This window comes from Alligator mississippiensis, chromosome 2, assembly GCF_030867095.1.
Source record: "Alligator mississippiensis isolate rAllMis1 chromosome 2, rAllMis1, whole genome shotgun sequence".
Classification (NCBI taxonomy): domain Eukaryota; kingdom Metazoa; phylum Chordata; order Crocodylia; family Alligatoridae; genus Alligator; species Alligator mississippiensis.
In genome coordinates this window covers 101387795-101405997 of record NC_081825.1, presented here as the reverse complement: position 1 = coordinate 101405997, position 18203 = coordinate 101387795, and the positions used below count along the sequence as shown (strand labels likewise).

At 38.9% G+C, this 18203-nt stretch overlaps 1 protein-coding gene across 11 annotated transcripts in view; it reads right to left on the bottom strand.

Moving 5' to 3' along the window:
* Positions 1-18203, bottom strand: part of ANAPC10 (anaphase promoting complex subunit 10) — a 62615-nt gene that overhangs the window by 40681 nt on the left and 3731 nt on the right. For 9 of the 11 annotated variants that reach the window (XR_009459819.1, XM_059722013.1, XM_059722012.1 and 6 more), the window contains exons 2-4: positions 8437-8557; positions 5657-5747; positions 4637-4757 (exon numbers count right to left, since the gene is read on the bottom strand). Coding sequence is in view for 10 of the 11 variants with exons in the window: in XM_059722013.1 (XP_059577996.1) it covers positions 4637-4757; positions 5657-5747; positions 8437-8551 (327 nt within the window). In the remaining variant the exon portion in view is untranslated. Of the gene's footprint in view, positions 1-19; positions 1575-4636; positions 4758-5656; positions 5748-8436; positions 8558-18203 lie in introns of those variants that run through there. The other 2 variants (XM_059722023.1, XM_059722016.1) reach the window with 2 other exon arrangements.

The window sequence follows — 18203 nt, the reverse complement described above, 5'->3', positions numbered from 1 at the left end:
GGGAAAACCATTTAATCCTCAGGCTCCAAAAAAGGGTGTACCTGCATACTCGAGTATTCCCTCTAGAGTTGGGGAAATGCTAATTTCACATTAATTATAAAAATATAAGCTAACTTAAGTGTCTGTCTCATTGTTTTGAAAATTATGATTGTCGTCATTAGAAAGAAAACATAAAGGCATCATAGGATTTTCATTACACCCCATGAACTGGGCAAGCATCCACGGAAAAATATAAAATGATTTAGTTGGATTTTCCACCCAATTAATCAGTCCTGAAACCAACGGAATCATTGTATAATGAAGTGGCTTTGCTCTAAAGAAGTCGTAATAGTTTACACTGCTCTAATGATCTGCTTCTTGGAGAAGCTGAAGATAACAACAACCACCATCACCAAACAGATTTATAACTTAATAATACTGTCAAATCTAAGACCACTTTTTGGAGGTAAAAAAATTGCCTTACACTTCCCTTAACTTCAAATATCAAACAGATAATTATGAACTGGAGAGCTCAGAGCCAACATTTCACATTTTACACAAAAGCCAAGGAATTAGCCACTAGTATTTTATAGCATCACCAAAGAATTGCACTTCATTAGTTAGCAGCTGTAGGCTACATGTTCTTCCCAGTTTTGCAATAAAAAAATTGTGTGAACACCTGGCATGTATAGGGATTACAGGTCTCATGTGAGATATTACACAGTCACTATATTAAAAATATTAACATAATATAAAAAGCTATGACCAAAAAATAAATAAATAAATAAAAGTCCTTTTGTGTTTACCTTTTTCTCAAAAAGTTTTTAAAACTACTTAAAAATTGTATATAAAAATACATATGGGAGAAATAGGTGGAAAACTGTCCAAACTAGCTTGAGAAACAGTAGGGAAAACAAAACACTTCACAGTCGATCACAATTCTGTCCAAGTCAGTAAAGTGATGTCTAGATTTATCTAACAAGCTACATGAAAAGACACATAACATACTAACCTCAGAAGGGGAAGTTTTTCCTATAAAGTAATAACCTCTCCTATTGTTCAGGATACATGAAGAATATTATATTAAACATAACATTATAAACGGATAATAGTTTAATTACTGGAATAGGGGATTCCGGGCATGAATCCAGAAGCCAGTAATTAAGAGCAACAATGACATCTAGTGGATACTTTGAAAACAGAACATAAACCACCATCACAAAAGCCACACAGAAGATTCAATTTTCATTGTAATACATTATATGGTTTTCAAGTTGCTATAGCACAAGGGCATAAAAACATCCAGAATGAGTGGGCATAAATGTGGCAGAGGAAGGGAGCTTATATATAGTATTCATTCTCTGAAACAGGAATAGGTGGTGTTGTTTTTTCCCCATGGGACTTCAGCCTCTGGATTAAAAATTAAGGATAGAAATGACTATTTGTGTTTAATAAACTGTGAGAAATCAGCCTGATTTCAAGGAGACCAGTATGAATTTGAGGATGCAGCAGATGCACAGTTGTAACAAAGTACAGTTAAACTTCTTGCCACTGCACAGATTTCACCACTTGTCTCCCTTCTTTCCTTGTTGATTCTGCAACATTTAAGCATTTTAGAATTATTGTTTTAGACCATTTACCATCTTAAACATATGTTTTATAAACTCCAGTTGTACTCCTATTTCTCCAGCACCTGCCACAAAGTGGCCCAACAGCTGCTGATGCTTAAAGATGAGGCATTTGAATGAGCAGGTTAAAGTGACTCAAAACTTTATCTCAACACCTGCTCCTCAGTAGTTCAACTGCTTTGCTTTCTTTCTGATGTGCAAAGCCAGCTCATGTGAGATCATTAATTGTCTCAAGTTTGCTTTTACTATTTGCCAGCAAGGCTAGTTTATATTCAAAAACCAAGTCAACACTTAGAAACCATTCAGATCTGCTGTTGGCTGTTCCACTGAAGAACACTGTTATTGACTTCATGACAAAATGCCAACACAGAGTTAAAAAAGCCAATTTTCTGTACTTACAATTGTATAATAATTTAAAAACCATCTTTACAAAACACTACAAACTGAGTATTGACCCTTTTTCTGGTCTTAAAGAGATTTTTTTGGATTTGGGTGTTTTGAGAAACTGGAGAAGAATTGGTCGACAAATAAGTATAAAAAACCAGAAGAGTTTAAATTTTTCATCCTACATTTTCCTCACTACCAATATTTCCACACAATAATTGCTGTCTGTTTGCTGTATAATGATCATGATTTGTGTAAGAAAGATAATAAGTACTACTGTTTTTTGATTATTACTTGGCTGCTTTAGCTATTTTTACATGCATATTTAGAATTTAACAATTGAGCTTAAGTGATCACATATGGTTTTGTAATACCTTAAAGATTTAATATGTTGACGGCTTCCTGCCTCTCTAAATCAAATGATGACAGTAGCTTTAATGTGTAAAAGACAATCTGTCCCATTGCAACAGTGATGCTAGAACAGTGCAAAGGAGCCTTATTATAAACAAGAATCTGACCCTACCACCTGTTTTCACCTTGCCTAAAATCTGACCAAAATACTGAAGTCAATGAATCATTATCTTCAGTGAGCTCTGGATCAGACCCAAGGTTAACAGTGCACTCTAGCATCCTAAAAGGGAAAAATCACTTTCATATTTACATAGCACTGTACCTTTTCATCAAGCACCCAGCACCCAAACATCTGCATTAACACTCATCTCCGGTTGGGTTTATTAACTGCACATTTGCTTCTTGAAGAAAGTAGCAAGGGTTGACATTACTACCTCTGCTAATTTTCAGTCCAAAATTACAAATACTTTTAAACCCAAGTCTCCCTTCAAAAGTATACTTCGCGTGAGATTTTCAGAAATTCTTAAGAGCTGGCTTAACACTGATCTCAGTGAAGTCAAAAGTAAAGTTTCCTTTAGACTTCAATAGGAAGTTAAGCCAATGGTAAGCACTTCTGAAAATGGCACCCTGCATCCCATTATGAAATCCATACATTTAACACTGTAGTTTTGTTATAGGGAAAACATCAATAATGGGGCCCAAAGAAGCATTTACACATTCAATGACTACTTGCAAGTTCCAGAACAAAAACAAACATGATTCCTTCTGTAGATTTTTAAGAATTATACCAGGAAAAACCTGAAGGCAGAAACACCAAAAGCAATTATACTGTAGAACCCAATAGTTTTTTTCAAATCAGGACTGTTTGCAACCTGCGACTCAGTGGGGGTTACTGAATTATGGACAAATGGCTCAGTTGATTGTTACAGATACTTAAAAGGGCACTGCTTCCCTACTCAACTGACGCTCATCAGCAGGTGCCAGACAGTTGACTGGAGAAGTAGCACAGCCTTCTAAATAAAAGCCACAGCCAACAACTGATGTACCTGTTTGCTGTGAATATATGTACTCCCAAGTAGCTCATAAACTCCCATCTTCACAGCAGGCTGAGGAACCTAACCCTACTGTATGAGTCAAAACAAGATTGAAGAAAAAAAAGCAAAGGAAGGACAAAGCAAATTCTATAGCATAGTACAGGAAGCAACTGATACTTCCTCTGTATCGTTTCTCCCACTATTCCTTCATGAACTTATTTTCTATTTTCTCTCTCACCGGTTATTATACAAATTCCACACTTATACTACATACCAGTGTTTCTCAACCAGTGGGTCACAGCCCAAAAGTGGGTCACAAGAATATATAAACAGGTCATGAACAAACTTTAAAAATGGATTCTCCTTTAAAGAAGAAAAATGTGGGAAACCATGGCTTCTCCCTTTCAGGCTGTCAGAGTTCCAGCCTCCAAGAGGCTGCCTGGGCCCCCCCCCCGCCCCATATATTGGGGGGCTGGGGCTGCTCATTGATGTTTACAAATGGGTCCTGGTACAAAAGCTAAATTTTAAAAAAAGTTTTAGAACCACTGCTACATATCACACACATCCCAACCCCCCAAAAATCAGTATCTGCTTTTCTTTTACTGGCCAATATTAAATCATGCATTTATCTACATCATGTCTTACTAGGACATCTATGCAGTTGCCCTTTCCAGAGCTAATGCCTTTCAATTCTTTAAATCCTTTTAAAAATAATCTCACTTGCCCTATTGTATATGCTTGTAGTTAGTTTTTTTTTTTTATCATTTAAGAACATTTCCCTGAAATCATATAACAAAGTTCATATCTCACTTATCCATTCTTGCCAAGCCCAAACAGGCCTATAGCATGTCAAGACTCTTTAATACTCGTGGGTGCTAGGACTTCCCAACTTAGTCTTATTGCATCTTAAATCATAACATTTAGGCTATAACTTCCAAGTGTCGAGCAACCCTGGTCTCAGAAATGTTATGATGTATATTATATTACCTCATTTAAGGCTAATTGCCCCAATATGGAAAAGATATGTTTCAGAGCAAATGTGCAACTCCCTTTGCCTCAGTCAGTCAAGCAGGAGCGTGTTATTGTGCAAGTATACCATTTCAAAAATAAGTAAAAGCATGACAACAATGTGCAACTTTGTATTTCACATTTGAAAACACTCCCAATTTTGCTGTACCTGTTCTAGCAGATGTTGTACAAATGGGAATAGTGGGCTTTAATTTAAAAAGCAAAGACGAAGTATAATCATCACCAACTTACCCGGATCTCCTGAAGGTTATGAAAATTATTTCCTACTCTGACAGAGATCTTGCTTGGAGTGTAGCTTTCATCAGATTTGTAGTCTGCATAAATACATAATGTCTTCACTGTTGTTTTTCTTCTGTAAGAAAGTAAAAAAACTAAGCAAGCATCCTACAGAAAAATTATCAAAGGTATGGTTAATTTCAATTTTGGAACAAGTGAGATTTAAATGCTGTAAAACTTAAAACAAACATGACTGTACTAATTTAAGGGATCCCTGCAGAAATTAAGTATTTAAGCACATATTTTATAATACACACACACACACACACACACACACACACAGAGCTACGCAGAAGGGATAATATGAAAGAACCATGGTATTTATCTATAGAAACATAAGTAAAGAATCAACATGGCAAGAAACTAAAATAAGGCACTGTGACATCAAACCAACCAGTGCAAAACATACCTTTCACTGCACATTAAAGCTTGCTAAGTCTGGGCTATCGTGGCCTCCTAAAGAGACCACTGAGGAACCAAAGAAAGGGACTTAACTGTCCAAGTTCTGAACTCCTTTTTAAAAGTTCAGCCATAGGAATGGACTACAAAAACCTTACAGTCAGCCTTATCTTCTGCAACAGAATAGACTGGGAAAAGGCTGGCCAGATAATGAGTTTTTAAATCATATTGGGCTTTCCAGATCATCACTAACACCCCCTGGATTGCACCCGAAAGCAGATAGGAAACTATTGCAGGAATATCACCATATCTTAGTGAATGTGATATTGTAAATGTTTATTACTTAACTAGACATAACCCATTATGACATTATCATTGCTTAATTTGGTATTTAGTACAAGAAAATGTCTACACTAGTGGTTTTTTCAAAGGAAGCAATTTAATTGGCCTGTGACAAGATTACTAATGAAGGTGCAATCCTGCATCCATATTTCTGATTAATGTAATCAAGTGTAGGGATCACAGGACCACAACCAATTAGTCTAATCACATACAAGGCACACAAATACTAAATACCTAAATTGGATGTTCACCAAATGAGGCTGTGACCCATCAGACTGCCAGTATGTTTCTAGATTATCATCTCGTAATTGGTCAACTCCAAAACCTAATGAGAAGAAAAAAGTTTACAATCTCCTGTGTTGTGTTTCCATGTTGCAGGCATCACAAATGAAACTTTTTCAGCAAGATGACTACACGATGATGCTAGAAATGTAACTTCAAGCATCAGAAAAGCTACTTACAAACCACAGAAGTTTTCAAATTTATTTGCTGCATAAAATGGGTGAAGAAGTGTTGACCACAATGAGCCCATGTCATGATACTCACTCAACTCCTGCTGAAGTCAATAGGATTTAAAAACATTCAATTTACCTTGGAATGGAATCCTAAATCTGTATATTACTATTTTTGTATAGTTCTAAAAACCTGTACATAACAAAATAAAAGAAGATCCATATGGGAGAAAGCATTACCTAATTTGTACAGGTCTGTTTTCAAGACAGAACTCTTGAATAGATGAGAGTTCTTAAAAACAAAGTAACCCTTTGTCAAATTGTCACTTCCATTCACATTTCTAAAGAGGTCATAATTCTGATAAACAGAGCAAGTTTTGGAATACAGCTTAATTTTAAAAACATGGCCTATATTTGCTGAGTTTTTAGAACCCTCCTTATTAAGTTCCTGATATGGTGCTCTGCAAGCATTTTCACAAACAGCCTTCAATATTCTTTAGTACTTTAAATTGAAAAAGTAAATAAATCCCATTTTTATAAATTATAATCCATTTTTTAAAAATTTTAAGAAAACCTATTTAATGCTTTTTAGGTTCAGTTCACTGTAACTGTGAAACTTATTTAATAAAAGCTACAATATTAACAATGCAACTTTACTCGATGCCCGATACCCTTGGTTAAGTAGAAAATGTGCATCCAGGCCATACCCAAAGTATACAAGTATTTAGCATGAAACATAGAACTATGTATCTTCACAAGCCTCAAGGAGTTATTCTTGCTCCCTATTCCTTTAAATAAATATGGAGTCCACCTAAGGAACAGACACTATAGTCTCAGAAACTCCATTTGGAGTAAGACAAGGAAGTGGTAGAGAAGTACAAACTACAACCATTTTAATCTCCCTCTTTCACGTATATCCTCCTTCCCCCGCTCCCAATGATTCTGTTGTTTTGTGGAGAGTTTATTTCTGAAACACTGGATCAAGGTTACTTTAAATGTTGTCTACACTGTGTATGGTCTTGCAACTCATTACTCTCAGGAGTAATCTCAATCAAGTCAGAGAGCCCACCCAGGTAAACGAACAAGGACTATGTGTATGAGGATTAAGGCCTAAACAAATCCAGAGCAGATGGTTTTACAGTGGTTCTGTTATACTAAACACAAAGGAATTATTTGCCATGTTCTACATGTGATTTTTCAGGCTTTTCATCTATTTTGGAACTAAACAACTAAAGTAATCATGATATAAAGGACAGCCCCTTTATAATAAAATTCCAACCAAACATAACTCCAGTATTCGCTTTTCAAAAGTATGTTTTAAGAATCTTCACTCTTTTTTTTTTTTTTTTGGAAAACCTACCTACTGACTGCAATTGGAAGAACCCTCAAACTTACGGTTCTCTGAAAACGCTCTAAATTTAAATGCATTAAAACCAGCTCTTAAATGAAGGAACTCTTCTAAATTTTCTAATTTTCATGTTATACTTATTTCTATCTTCATGGTGCTAGCTGCTCTTCCCCTCTCTCATTATCACTTTCCCTACTAGCGTAATTTCCTTTCCCACTATCCCATGGTGGCTGCAGTTCACACGTAGTTAGTGGTTCCATTCACAATTACAAAATGCATGAAATGACAAGCACATGACATTGTGTGAATTCTCAAAGTAGTATAAGATGTGTTAGGTTCAACACTCGTGATCTGATGTCTACACAACTGGGTTTTCCAATTAATCCTACTACTGACATGTTCAACACAACTACATCCCTACCATTTATGATAATTATTTTGTTTTGGCCTCATACCTGTGCAAGTTAGCTGTAAAATTTGTTCTTAGGGGCCTAGCTGTAATAGCAGAAACCCTAGTGCAGACATCTGGACAGGAAAAAAATTATTTTGCTTGACATTTAGGTATAAAGTCTACCAACGTTCTCTACTAGGAGAATGGCAAGATATTTCTAGTATACATTAAAGTCAAAGCTATTTCTAATGGGCTGCATAGCAATCAATGTCTCATTCATTTTCATGTTCCTTTTAGAAATTATTCTTCACTGAAAAAAAAAAAAAAAAAGCAGAGGAAATAACTATTGATATCACCTACACAAAAAGTCTGCAGTATTAGATACACACCTGACTTAGGATTCAACTAGGTAATTTGTTTACTAGTAGCAGTCTAGTCAAAGCAGCTTGGAAGTCAATGGCCTGGTCTGAACCTAGCTTGGGAAATTCCACATAACACTGAAGTCTATTTTGCAACTGAAGGGAAGACATATCTTAAGTGGCTGTTTGAGGATTTTACAAGTTTATAAATTAACACCATCTTGCCTTGCAAACAAGATCATCATCATATAAATCTCTTTATCAAGGTAACAGAATACCACATTTTAATTTTCTTAGGGGATAAAGAGCGTACACACACGTGCGTGCATCCCCATACATGCATACCTGCACACACAAATTATTGTATTTTTTTTATATATCTATATATATATATATATATATATATATCTATCTCATGAATGTTATGTGTACTGGTATGTGGTTTGCTTTTTTTAAAAGTTTACCTGGTTTACAGGATGAAAGTGACCAAACAGCTTGCGAGCCTATTTCCCGAACTGTTCCAGTCCTTTCCAACTGCTTGGGATCAGCACCAGGCGGTGTCTTGTTAGGCGTGGTCATTTCTCACTAACAAAAAGAAGAAAGAGAGTACGACTAAGGTAATTACTTTAGTTTTCCCCATCAAGATGAAGACAGAAGATTTCAAACAGCTGACAGAAGCTTTGAAATGTTAGTTCATAGGCATGAATGGAAGAATAGAATATACACACACGTGTATACAATTTCCTTTACATATCTTGTTTGAGTGTGTGTTCATATATTACATACATTGCACAATATGTAAAGGAAATTTTATTTTTATATATATATATATATATATATATAAAAAAAAATAAAAGCCTACGTCTATCTCTCTGTCTAACACTTTATTCACACTCTGATTGGCTGACACAAACAGCCAATCAAAGCGCTTCAAGCGATGGGGAGCACTGCCATGATTCCAAAGCAGTGCCGAGGACTGGATAGAAGGTGGAAGAGCTGCTGGCCTCAGCTCCTCCACCCCGCTCCCTGCAAGAGGCAGAACAGCGGCAGCATGGATCGTTAGGTGGCAGCACTCCATCCCAGCCCCCCCCCACCGCCACCCCGTCATTTTTGACAGGCAATTGGCACATGCATGCGTACAATATAACATTTATTTTACCTATCTTCATTGTACATATAAAAACCTCACATGTACTAGATGCATCCAATAATTTGTAATTTTCATAAAAATGATGCGTATTTGCTTAATTTGCCTGGTATCTTAGTCTTTACGGCTCATGTTTTCAAGTTTTTCTCTACAGGCAAGTGGGCTAAATATTTGGTTTTTATAAATGAAAGCTAAGTCATAATTCCATAACTCTAGGAACCAGAGCTTTAAGAAAACACCAAAATACAAGCAGAGTTTTGATTAAAATTGAAAGTGTTGGTAACACTTTAATCTTCCAGAGCAGATACAATATTGTAGCAGGAAGATTTTTTTAACCTTAAAAACCAAAGAACCTATGGAAGCGGTCAATAGGCACTAAGAATCATGGTAGTTTGAGAGTATCACAGGTTTGATTGAGTTTTATGCCCAAAATTGCCCCTTTTCTTAGTAGAATATTCTGAACTAGAAGTGCACCAATACACAAGTCCGATATTGGATCGGCACCAATATAAAGAAAATTGACTGTCAGAAATTGGCTTCTTTTTCCTTATACAGATTATAATTTGGCTGATAAATGCTCTGTGCACACATGCAGCCACAGCGCAGCACGTAGGTGGCGAGGAGCACTGCCCGGCAGCTTGGAGAGCTGAGTCCAACTGGTAAGTTAGTCGTGGTGGAAGGGGAGGGGGGAGGGAAGCGAAGTGGGAGGGCAGATTGAGGCCCCCACAATGAGGGAGGGAGTGAGGCTAGGGCTGGAGCAGGTGCTGCCCAGCTGGGGTGGGACATGGCACAGGACAGAGCCATAGCTCCTCAGGGAGGTGTGGGGGTGGGGGGTAGGCTCCTGCTACTGTGCACACCCTAGGAGGGCATGGGTGACATGTGGTCCCAGATCTGTGCAGGGTAGGGCAGGGTGGGCTACAGCTGAAAGCTGGGGCCAGGGCTGCGATGGGTTCTTCCTGGCAGGGGCTGCACCAGTCTGTGCTCAGGGTAGGCGGTTGCAGTGCTGGCAGGGGGTATGGTATGGCAAATGTTGGGATGGATGCAGCCCCATGTAGCCCCCTCCCAGCACCACTGCCGCCCACCCTGAGCACAGCCTGACTCAGCCCCCCCACCAGGAATAGCCCGGCCCAGCCCCTGCCCCAACCCACAACGGCAGCCCGCTCGACTCCACACAGATCCGGGGGCACACCCCCCTCATGCCCTCCTGGGGTGCATGCTGCAGAAGGAGCTCCCCCCTCCCCACACCATCCAGACAAGCCATGACTCCATCCCACACCCTGCTCCACCCCAACTGGGCAGAGCCTGCCCCAGCCCCACTCCCTCCCTCACAGTGAGGGCCTCAATCGGCACCCCCCGTGCCCTTTCTTCCCCCCTCCCCTTCCACCCACAACAGACTTACCAGTCGGACACTGCTCTTCAAGATGCCAGGCCACGTATTGGAAAATTGGGTTGGTATCAGCCAATATGCCTCCTTAAAAATAGGCTATCAGTATCAGTCCCCAAAATCTCTATCGGTGCACCCCTATTCTGAACAGGTTAGTTCCAACACCTGTCCAAGAAGTGGCCCCATTTCACTGGTTCTACAAGCATACAGAATATACTTTTTATGGCTGCATATAGCAAAGAGAAATACATTATTATAATTATATGAATTAACCTAGTTATGATCAGATAATTATATTTTTATAAATGCTAAACTTGATGGGGGGGTTTTTAGTGTGCTATTAACTAGTTTGGATACAGTAAAATAAAGAGCAGAGAGGTATACTCTGTCAATTTCCTTTCGTTTTTGTTTGTTTTTTTAAATCACAAAAGGAACACAGTGCATTTACTATGCAAGAAACAAAAAATTACTTTCCTGTTTATTTTATAAATTAAGCTGTATATCACTTCTGACAATCACTGAATGTGATCAGCAGCCCATTCTGACTCTTAACAGTTCAATCATTTTGCACTCTTTTCACAGAGATCCCCAAAGCAGATTAAATATTTCCAAATTTATCAAGTCAAGACCTTTTTTAATTAGGCCAGTAATATACGGGAAACCCATTTCTTCAAACATACCTGCAGCTGTTATGGTGAGGGAAAATAGATTGTGCTCTGTAAAATTTGTTTAAAAAATCATGAACTTGAGTTTTGTAATGCAACCCATTATCAATGCAGCAACCTGCTATTTACTGGTTCTAAGCACATGCTTAAATAAGACAAATCTACAAGAAGTCCTGCCTTCTTCCACAGAGTATCAACAAATCCTACACAATATACTCTCTTAGACCACACTGAGTTAAAGCATGAAAAGGATATCAAGAAAACAAAAGGTGCTTTAGAATCTAAATAAAGAAAATTTAAAAAGATTAACTGAGGCTGCTAAATGAAGGTTGACGAGAAAGTAAAGAACCTAGATATGGCCCAAAATCTAAATTAATACTTTTCATTACTTTTTAATGAAAATGATACTGAACATAGGGGCAACTGTAGGAGGGAGAGAATGGGAAGTAGTGTGTACAAATGGAAATTACAACTGAGGGAGGACTTAAAAATTAATAATGTACTCAAACCACGGGGGCAGGGGACAGGGGAGAGGAAGGATGAGATTAGATAATCTCTATCCTAAAATACTGAAACAACACATTAAATTAAAAGGACTTTAATTAAAACTATCAAGTCAGGTTTTGTACTAGATTACCAAAAGTAACTAATGTAGTACATATTTCAAGAGGCAGGGGGGAGGGGGGGGGAAAGCAAATACCAACCTCAATAGAATGCAATGCAGCATCTAGTTACTAGAGGTAGCTGGCGCCAGACTAACCGCCTAACTCTCTAATAACTGATTTTCTAGAAAATGGAAACATATCTCATCTATCTGGACTTCATTTGATATGAAGCCATTTGCTACAATATCTCATGGTAATTCATCTGTTCCAGCTCGACTGATAAAGGTCTAATACAGGAATTAGACGAGTTAGGAAAGGGCCAAAAGGAGAACAACATATTGGGTGGTTTTACACATGTAAGCACTGCAATGCCAGGCGCTTTGAAAAGAGCATGGTGCTGCGACAGCCGCAGTTATTTAAGCAGCGAAGTACATGTCACCACTGAGAAAATGGTGGCGGCACACTTTTAAACTAAAACACATCGGAGGTGCTTTAGTTCAAAAGCGCACTGCTGCCATTTTCTGCGTGCTGACACACATTTTGCCACTTTTACACAGAGCAGTACAGTTTGCCTCACCTCGCATGCGGAGCAGACTCGATTAATCGAGTCTGCTCCAAAGTGGCAGATCTCTGCCGCATCACAGAACAGAAAAGTAGGTGTATAAATGCCCATTGTGCTGAAAGGAGAACTAGCAAGGTGGAAAGAGGCTATTAGTGAGGTCTCTCAAGGATCCGTTCTGAGACTAATGTTACTCAATATTTTTATTAACAATATTGGCCCAAAAATATAGACAAAGAAATGGACAATACCAGGGATTGGATGAAATAATAATAAAATAGAACGATCATACTTAAGAATTAATAAGAAATTCCATTAGAAGCTTGGAATACAATAGCTGGGGAGGACTGAAGAGGAGAAAGACCAGCGTATTCTAGTTGATCACACAATGGCTAGAAGCCATCATTGGGTTGTGCTGTGAAAAGTAACAAATGTGATTTTAGGCATTGGGAGAAGTCTTTCCAACAGAGAGAGGGAAGTAAAAATGCCATAGTACAATGCACTTGTTTGTGCACTGTGTTTCAGATAAGGTCAATCCTGGTCACCTATGTTCAAGAGATACAAAACGGAACGCATGCAGAGTCTAAATTACAGGGTCTAAATGACAACACTGGCACAGAAACAACTGGTATAAGCTGAACATAACTAAATTTACACTGGGAGTTTAAAACAAAAAAAAAAAAAGTTACAGGAGCAAGGCTGGGGATCTTTATTTTGGTGGGAGCAACATGACAAACAAAACCACCCCCACATTGTATTTACCCAAATCCAAGATAACTTCAAATTAAAGACAACCCTGCAATAATTAGATTCTATACATGGAAAATTATAAATTTGTTATAATTTTCCATAAATAGAATCAAATTATTGGAGGGCCACCTTAAATTAGGTCTCCCCCATGGCTGCAGTGGGGAATGCAACAGCAGGGAGGCAAACAGCCTGACCTCCACCTCTTACTCCTTTGCCCCACTGGCCAGTTACCCCTTCCCCTGTCCCGTGCCTGCCCCCCAGCCCCACCACCAGCACTTACCCTATGTAGCATGGTGACCCAGCCCCAGCTAGTCAATGGCAGCAGCTCTGCCTCAGCTCTAGCCCCTGGCCCCGGTCAGGGCCAGAGCTACAGCAGCTTCCTTCCCCCCATAACTCGATCTCCCCTGAACCTTCCCTCCATCCCATCCATCACATGACCCACCATGAGCCACCCCAGCCCTGGCCAGGCAACAGCAACAGCTCTAGCCTCGATTCCAATCCTCAAATCCAATATGAGGCTTCCCTTCATCACCCCCTGCTCACATCCCATTGAATGGGGAAAAAAATCCTGGTCTTTCATTCAGATAAATATAGTAACTACTCTTAATATGGATCTTAAAAAACTGTCAAGTTCATGAATGGAATAATATAGTGCTGTTGCCCGCAACAGCATGGGACTGAACTCCACAATCCAAGAGCAAGCCAACAGTTCATGCGCCTATTGATCCCATCACTGGAGTTCTGAGCAACCTTTAATGCATTTATCCTCACAGCACTCCTGTAAAGTAGAAAAGTGTTGTCCCCATCATAGGAATGGGGAAGAACTGGAGGCAGAGAAACACTAAGGATGTGGACAGACATAAAGCTTAGAACATTCTAAATATACTACAGTATAAACCCCGGGAGTCTAGATGTACAAGCCACTTAAGACTGGCTTATATTTTCCTGTAAGATTTCAAAAAGCACACTGGGAAAATCATGTTATTTTGAACCAGTCCTCTGTGAACCAGCTCAGTGTTACATGGGGACACACAGTATTCCATGTATACAATACTCCAGGCATCCCAAACTGTACCCCCCCTCCCCCCCCCAAAAAAAAACCCATCCAAACACACACACACACACACACACACACACACACACACACACACAAAGCACAAGGGGCTGCTCTAAAATGCAGCCAGGACTGCTGCCCAAATCCCCACTCCCAGCTTCCTATCAGATTTCACATGCATGTTCACGTAATTCACATATAACATGCTTTTAATTTCAGTCGACTTTAACAGCATCCGCCACCCATGCTCACTGCTACTGTTTTCTGGGTCTGAATGTTTTTTATTAATATTTAATACCATTTTAGTATTCTTCCTTGTGTTGAACTATTTTCTGCTCATTTTACAATGATTTTTTTTAAAGCTACTTTATTACTATAGAAATTTAATCTGAGGTTTAATCTGAAAGCTATCATTGCAAGAGTAGGCAACAATGTTGTTCAGAAACACAAAAATTGTGTCCACTTGAAACAAGGCTATTTATTCAATCATTTTTACGTTAAACAGCACATGCAGTCACTGCTAATCAACATATCTGAAGATTATATTACCTTCAGTGTTTAGTTTTCTTATTACTTGTTTAAAGCAGCTACTATAGAAATAATATATAGTTGTTTCCTACTGCAGTTAATTATCATAAAACTGTTGAGAGCTTGTTGGACTAGCACATAAATTACAACATAAAGGGAAAAAGCAAGGCAAAACTTAAAGCCGTGTTAGTTACAGTCACTGGAAGAATTTAAAGCCTAATAATAGTAAAAAATTTTCCAATTCCTCAGATGTTGCTTCCCAACTGGGTTGGTGTTTGCAGACTATAGTCTATCTTGAAGAACTGCAGAACATCTGTGGTCAGCAGCCAGTAGACAGCAGCTTTTCATCTTAATAATCGATCTGAAGGTTAGTTATTATGCACTGATGGAAGATACATTTTTTTCCTGGCTTCATGACACTTAAATGATTTAATGTCAGCTAGATCGGAGTCACGAAATATTTTTGTATTTTTGTGATGGCAAATAAACAACAGATGGGCTTTAAATACAACTTGTAAATTCCAATGTAATTCACAAAGACCAACATTCCTACCTTCCCTACCCTGTTATAACTAATGTAACAGTTTGGACAATACCATACCTTCACTCCACCAAAGTTATACAATAGCCTATGCCAATCTACACAAAGCTTTTCATTCAGTTAACTGGCATTCCCTGCTTGAAGAGAAAGCAACCAAGAACTAAACCAAGCTCCATAGTTTCACTAGGCAAATCTCCATTGGACCATACTTCTTCCACTGGTGGTTAGATTCACATTTTAAGGATGCATTGAGTTTTCCACTTAATTTTTTTTTATTCCTTTCAGAAAGCAACATAACAGTAATTTGTGACAAACCCATCCATGTGGGATCCCTAGAGCCCCGAGTTTCTTCCCACTATATTGCCACTTGCCCCAAGGAACAGACTGTAATTGCCCCAGTGCAACTCCTTACTCCAGCAAGCTTCAGCACCTCTACCCTTATACAGGACCCTACAGCTGCAGCAAGGGGATTTTCATCAGCCCTAGCTGGTCACACCTAGGCTGTGAAAAAAAAATTTAGGACTCTTTACTGCAGGGGCGGATAATTATTTTGAGTGGGGAGCTGCTTACTGAGTTTTGGCAAGCCATCAAGGGCTGCATGACAGGCAGCCCAGGGCAGATAAATATTAATTTTCTAAATGTTTTAGGGGCCCCACAGGCCAGATAGAATGGCCTGGTGGGCTGCAATCTGGCCCACATGCTGCATTTTGCCCACCACTGCTTTACTGCAAAAAGGGGTTAGCCTGGAATATCACTTACCCAGAAACCACTCCCTCTGCTGGCAGTCAGCAAGAAGATAAACTATACAAGCAGGTTTGAAGACAGAAAAACAAAACAAGGATCCCCTTATCTGGCTACATCCTAGCCTTCCTGAGAGCCCTGCAAGTATTTCCTGTCGTCAGCCTTCCTGTTGATTCTGCCAGCCCTGGCTGCTGGGACCACTGAACCTCCAAAATCTAAGATTCAAAGACCCCGATTCCATCCTAGCTAGACTTTAAAAAGCCTCCAAAGCCCCCCACCCACCCTCACCCTCTCTATGAACATTTGTCTATGAGGCCTTTGCAACAGAGGAATTGATTTCCCCTTTACAAGCAGACAGTGCTTAGGTGCATTTAGCACATATGAGTTATGAGTTATCTGGCACCTAGCTCACTTGATTATCTTTCGGTTACATCATGTAATTACAAAAGTACATTTATATCAAGTACCGTAACGCATACAGATATGACAATGAAAAAACTAAGCCCAGCTTCAAAGTAACTACTAGAGACTAAACACCATAGGACTACATCTAACGTGTAGAGAATATCCACACATACCACACAGTGAACTCCAAAAGCAACTCAGTTTGGAGCTATATTCATGGCACAATTATCCAAAAAAACATGGATTCTTTCAAGGAGAAGGATAAATATATTTTACACTTATAGTTAGACAAATATTTTATCTTGGCAAAATTCTAATAAATATATAACACCCTTTCCTAAAATTTTCCCAGTGAGTTTGTTACTGAAGTCTGAAAATATAATGCTCTCAAGAGCCACAGCACTCCGGCTGGCCTGGGACTACGCTGCATGCAGTACACACTCCAGGACTCTCACTGTACAGAGCTCCTGCCACACCCTGGCTTGAGCAGGCACCACATGAGGCGCAACTCTCACACGGCCAGAGCAGTGGGTGTTGGATCTGGCATGTAGGGTCCAGAACAGGTCCCACAGGTCCATATGGCATGGCTCTGCGGGCCGGATCTTTGACATCCTTGTTCTAAAGCATGGATAGTCACCATCCTACACTTTTCTGAGAAACCACCAATCTAATACAACGTAAAAGTACATTATGGCAGATAAGGAAGTCTTCTAGCACCTAGTGACTAAAGATTGGTTAGCTCAAAAGAGTCTAGGTGTTAATCAAGGACACTCAGAATTATAGAATCATGGAAAGTTAGGGTTGGAAGAGACCTCTAGGTCATTCAACCATCCCCAACTACATCATCCCAGTCAAGGCTTTACCTAGGCAGATGTTAAAAAACGCTAACAATGGAGGTTCCACAACCTCTCTATGTAGCCCATTCCAGTGCTTCGATACCCTCCTAGTGAGAAAGCTTTTCCTGATATCTAACCCAAACTTCCCTTGCTACATCTTGAGCCCATTGTTCTATTATCTTTCACCACTGAGAAGCCTAGCTTTATCCTCTTTGTAACCACTTTTCAGGTAGCTGAAAGTTGCAATTAAATCCCCCATTAGTCATCTCTTCTCCAGACTAAATAAGCCCAGACCACTTGGTGGGGATCTCCAGGAAACTGCCTCTAACTTTCAGAGTAGTCATAAGCTAAACCTTGCACTGAGCACAAGGAAGAACTTGATTAAATAAGTGCATTTTATAAAACAGATTCCACAGAGAGACATCAAACTTGAAAAAGCAATTTAAACATTTCACAGGAACATATAGATTATAATGAAATTATAATACTGTTACACTGAAAAGTAATTCAGAGAAGCTACAGAACTTTTCCAATATTTTGCTGATATAGTTAACCCTGGAAGAAGAGGCTAGGAAGTGACCAACAGAATGTAGCTTAAATCCATTTTCTTCTGTTAAAGATACAGATTTCCACCAAAACACTAAATCTGCAAATATTACAGTTCATGCATTAAAATGGTGGGGGAGAAAAATGAAGACAAATGGTTGAATACATAGTTCTCTCAGTTTTTATGACCTGTACTTCTGTCCAACCAAATTAGCAACAACAAAGCATATTTTGAAACACATGCTTATTGGTTTGGTTGACATGCCATAAACAACTAGTTATTTAGAAAGTAATTAGATACTAATATAGAATTACCAATTTAAAGATAGTTATAAGAATGGCAGGCCAAAGACTTGATTAAAAACGCACTGACTTTTTATTTACAGAATTGCAGGTTCCTCATTTTGAACAATGTATGCCTATTTTCTGAATAATAAATAGGCATAAGTATTGCTTTCGTGTGTAATTTT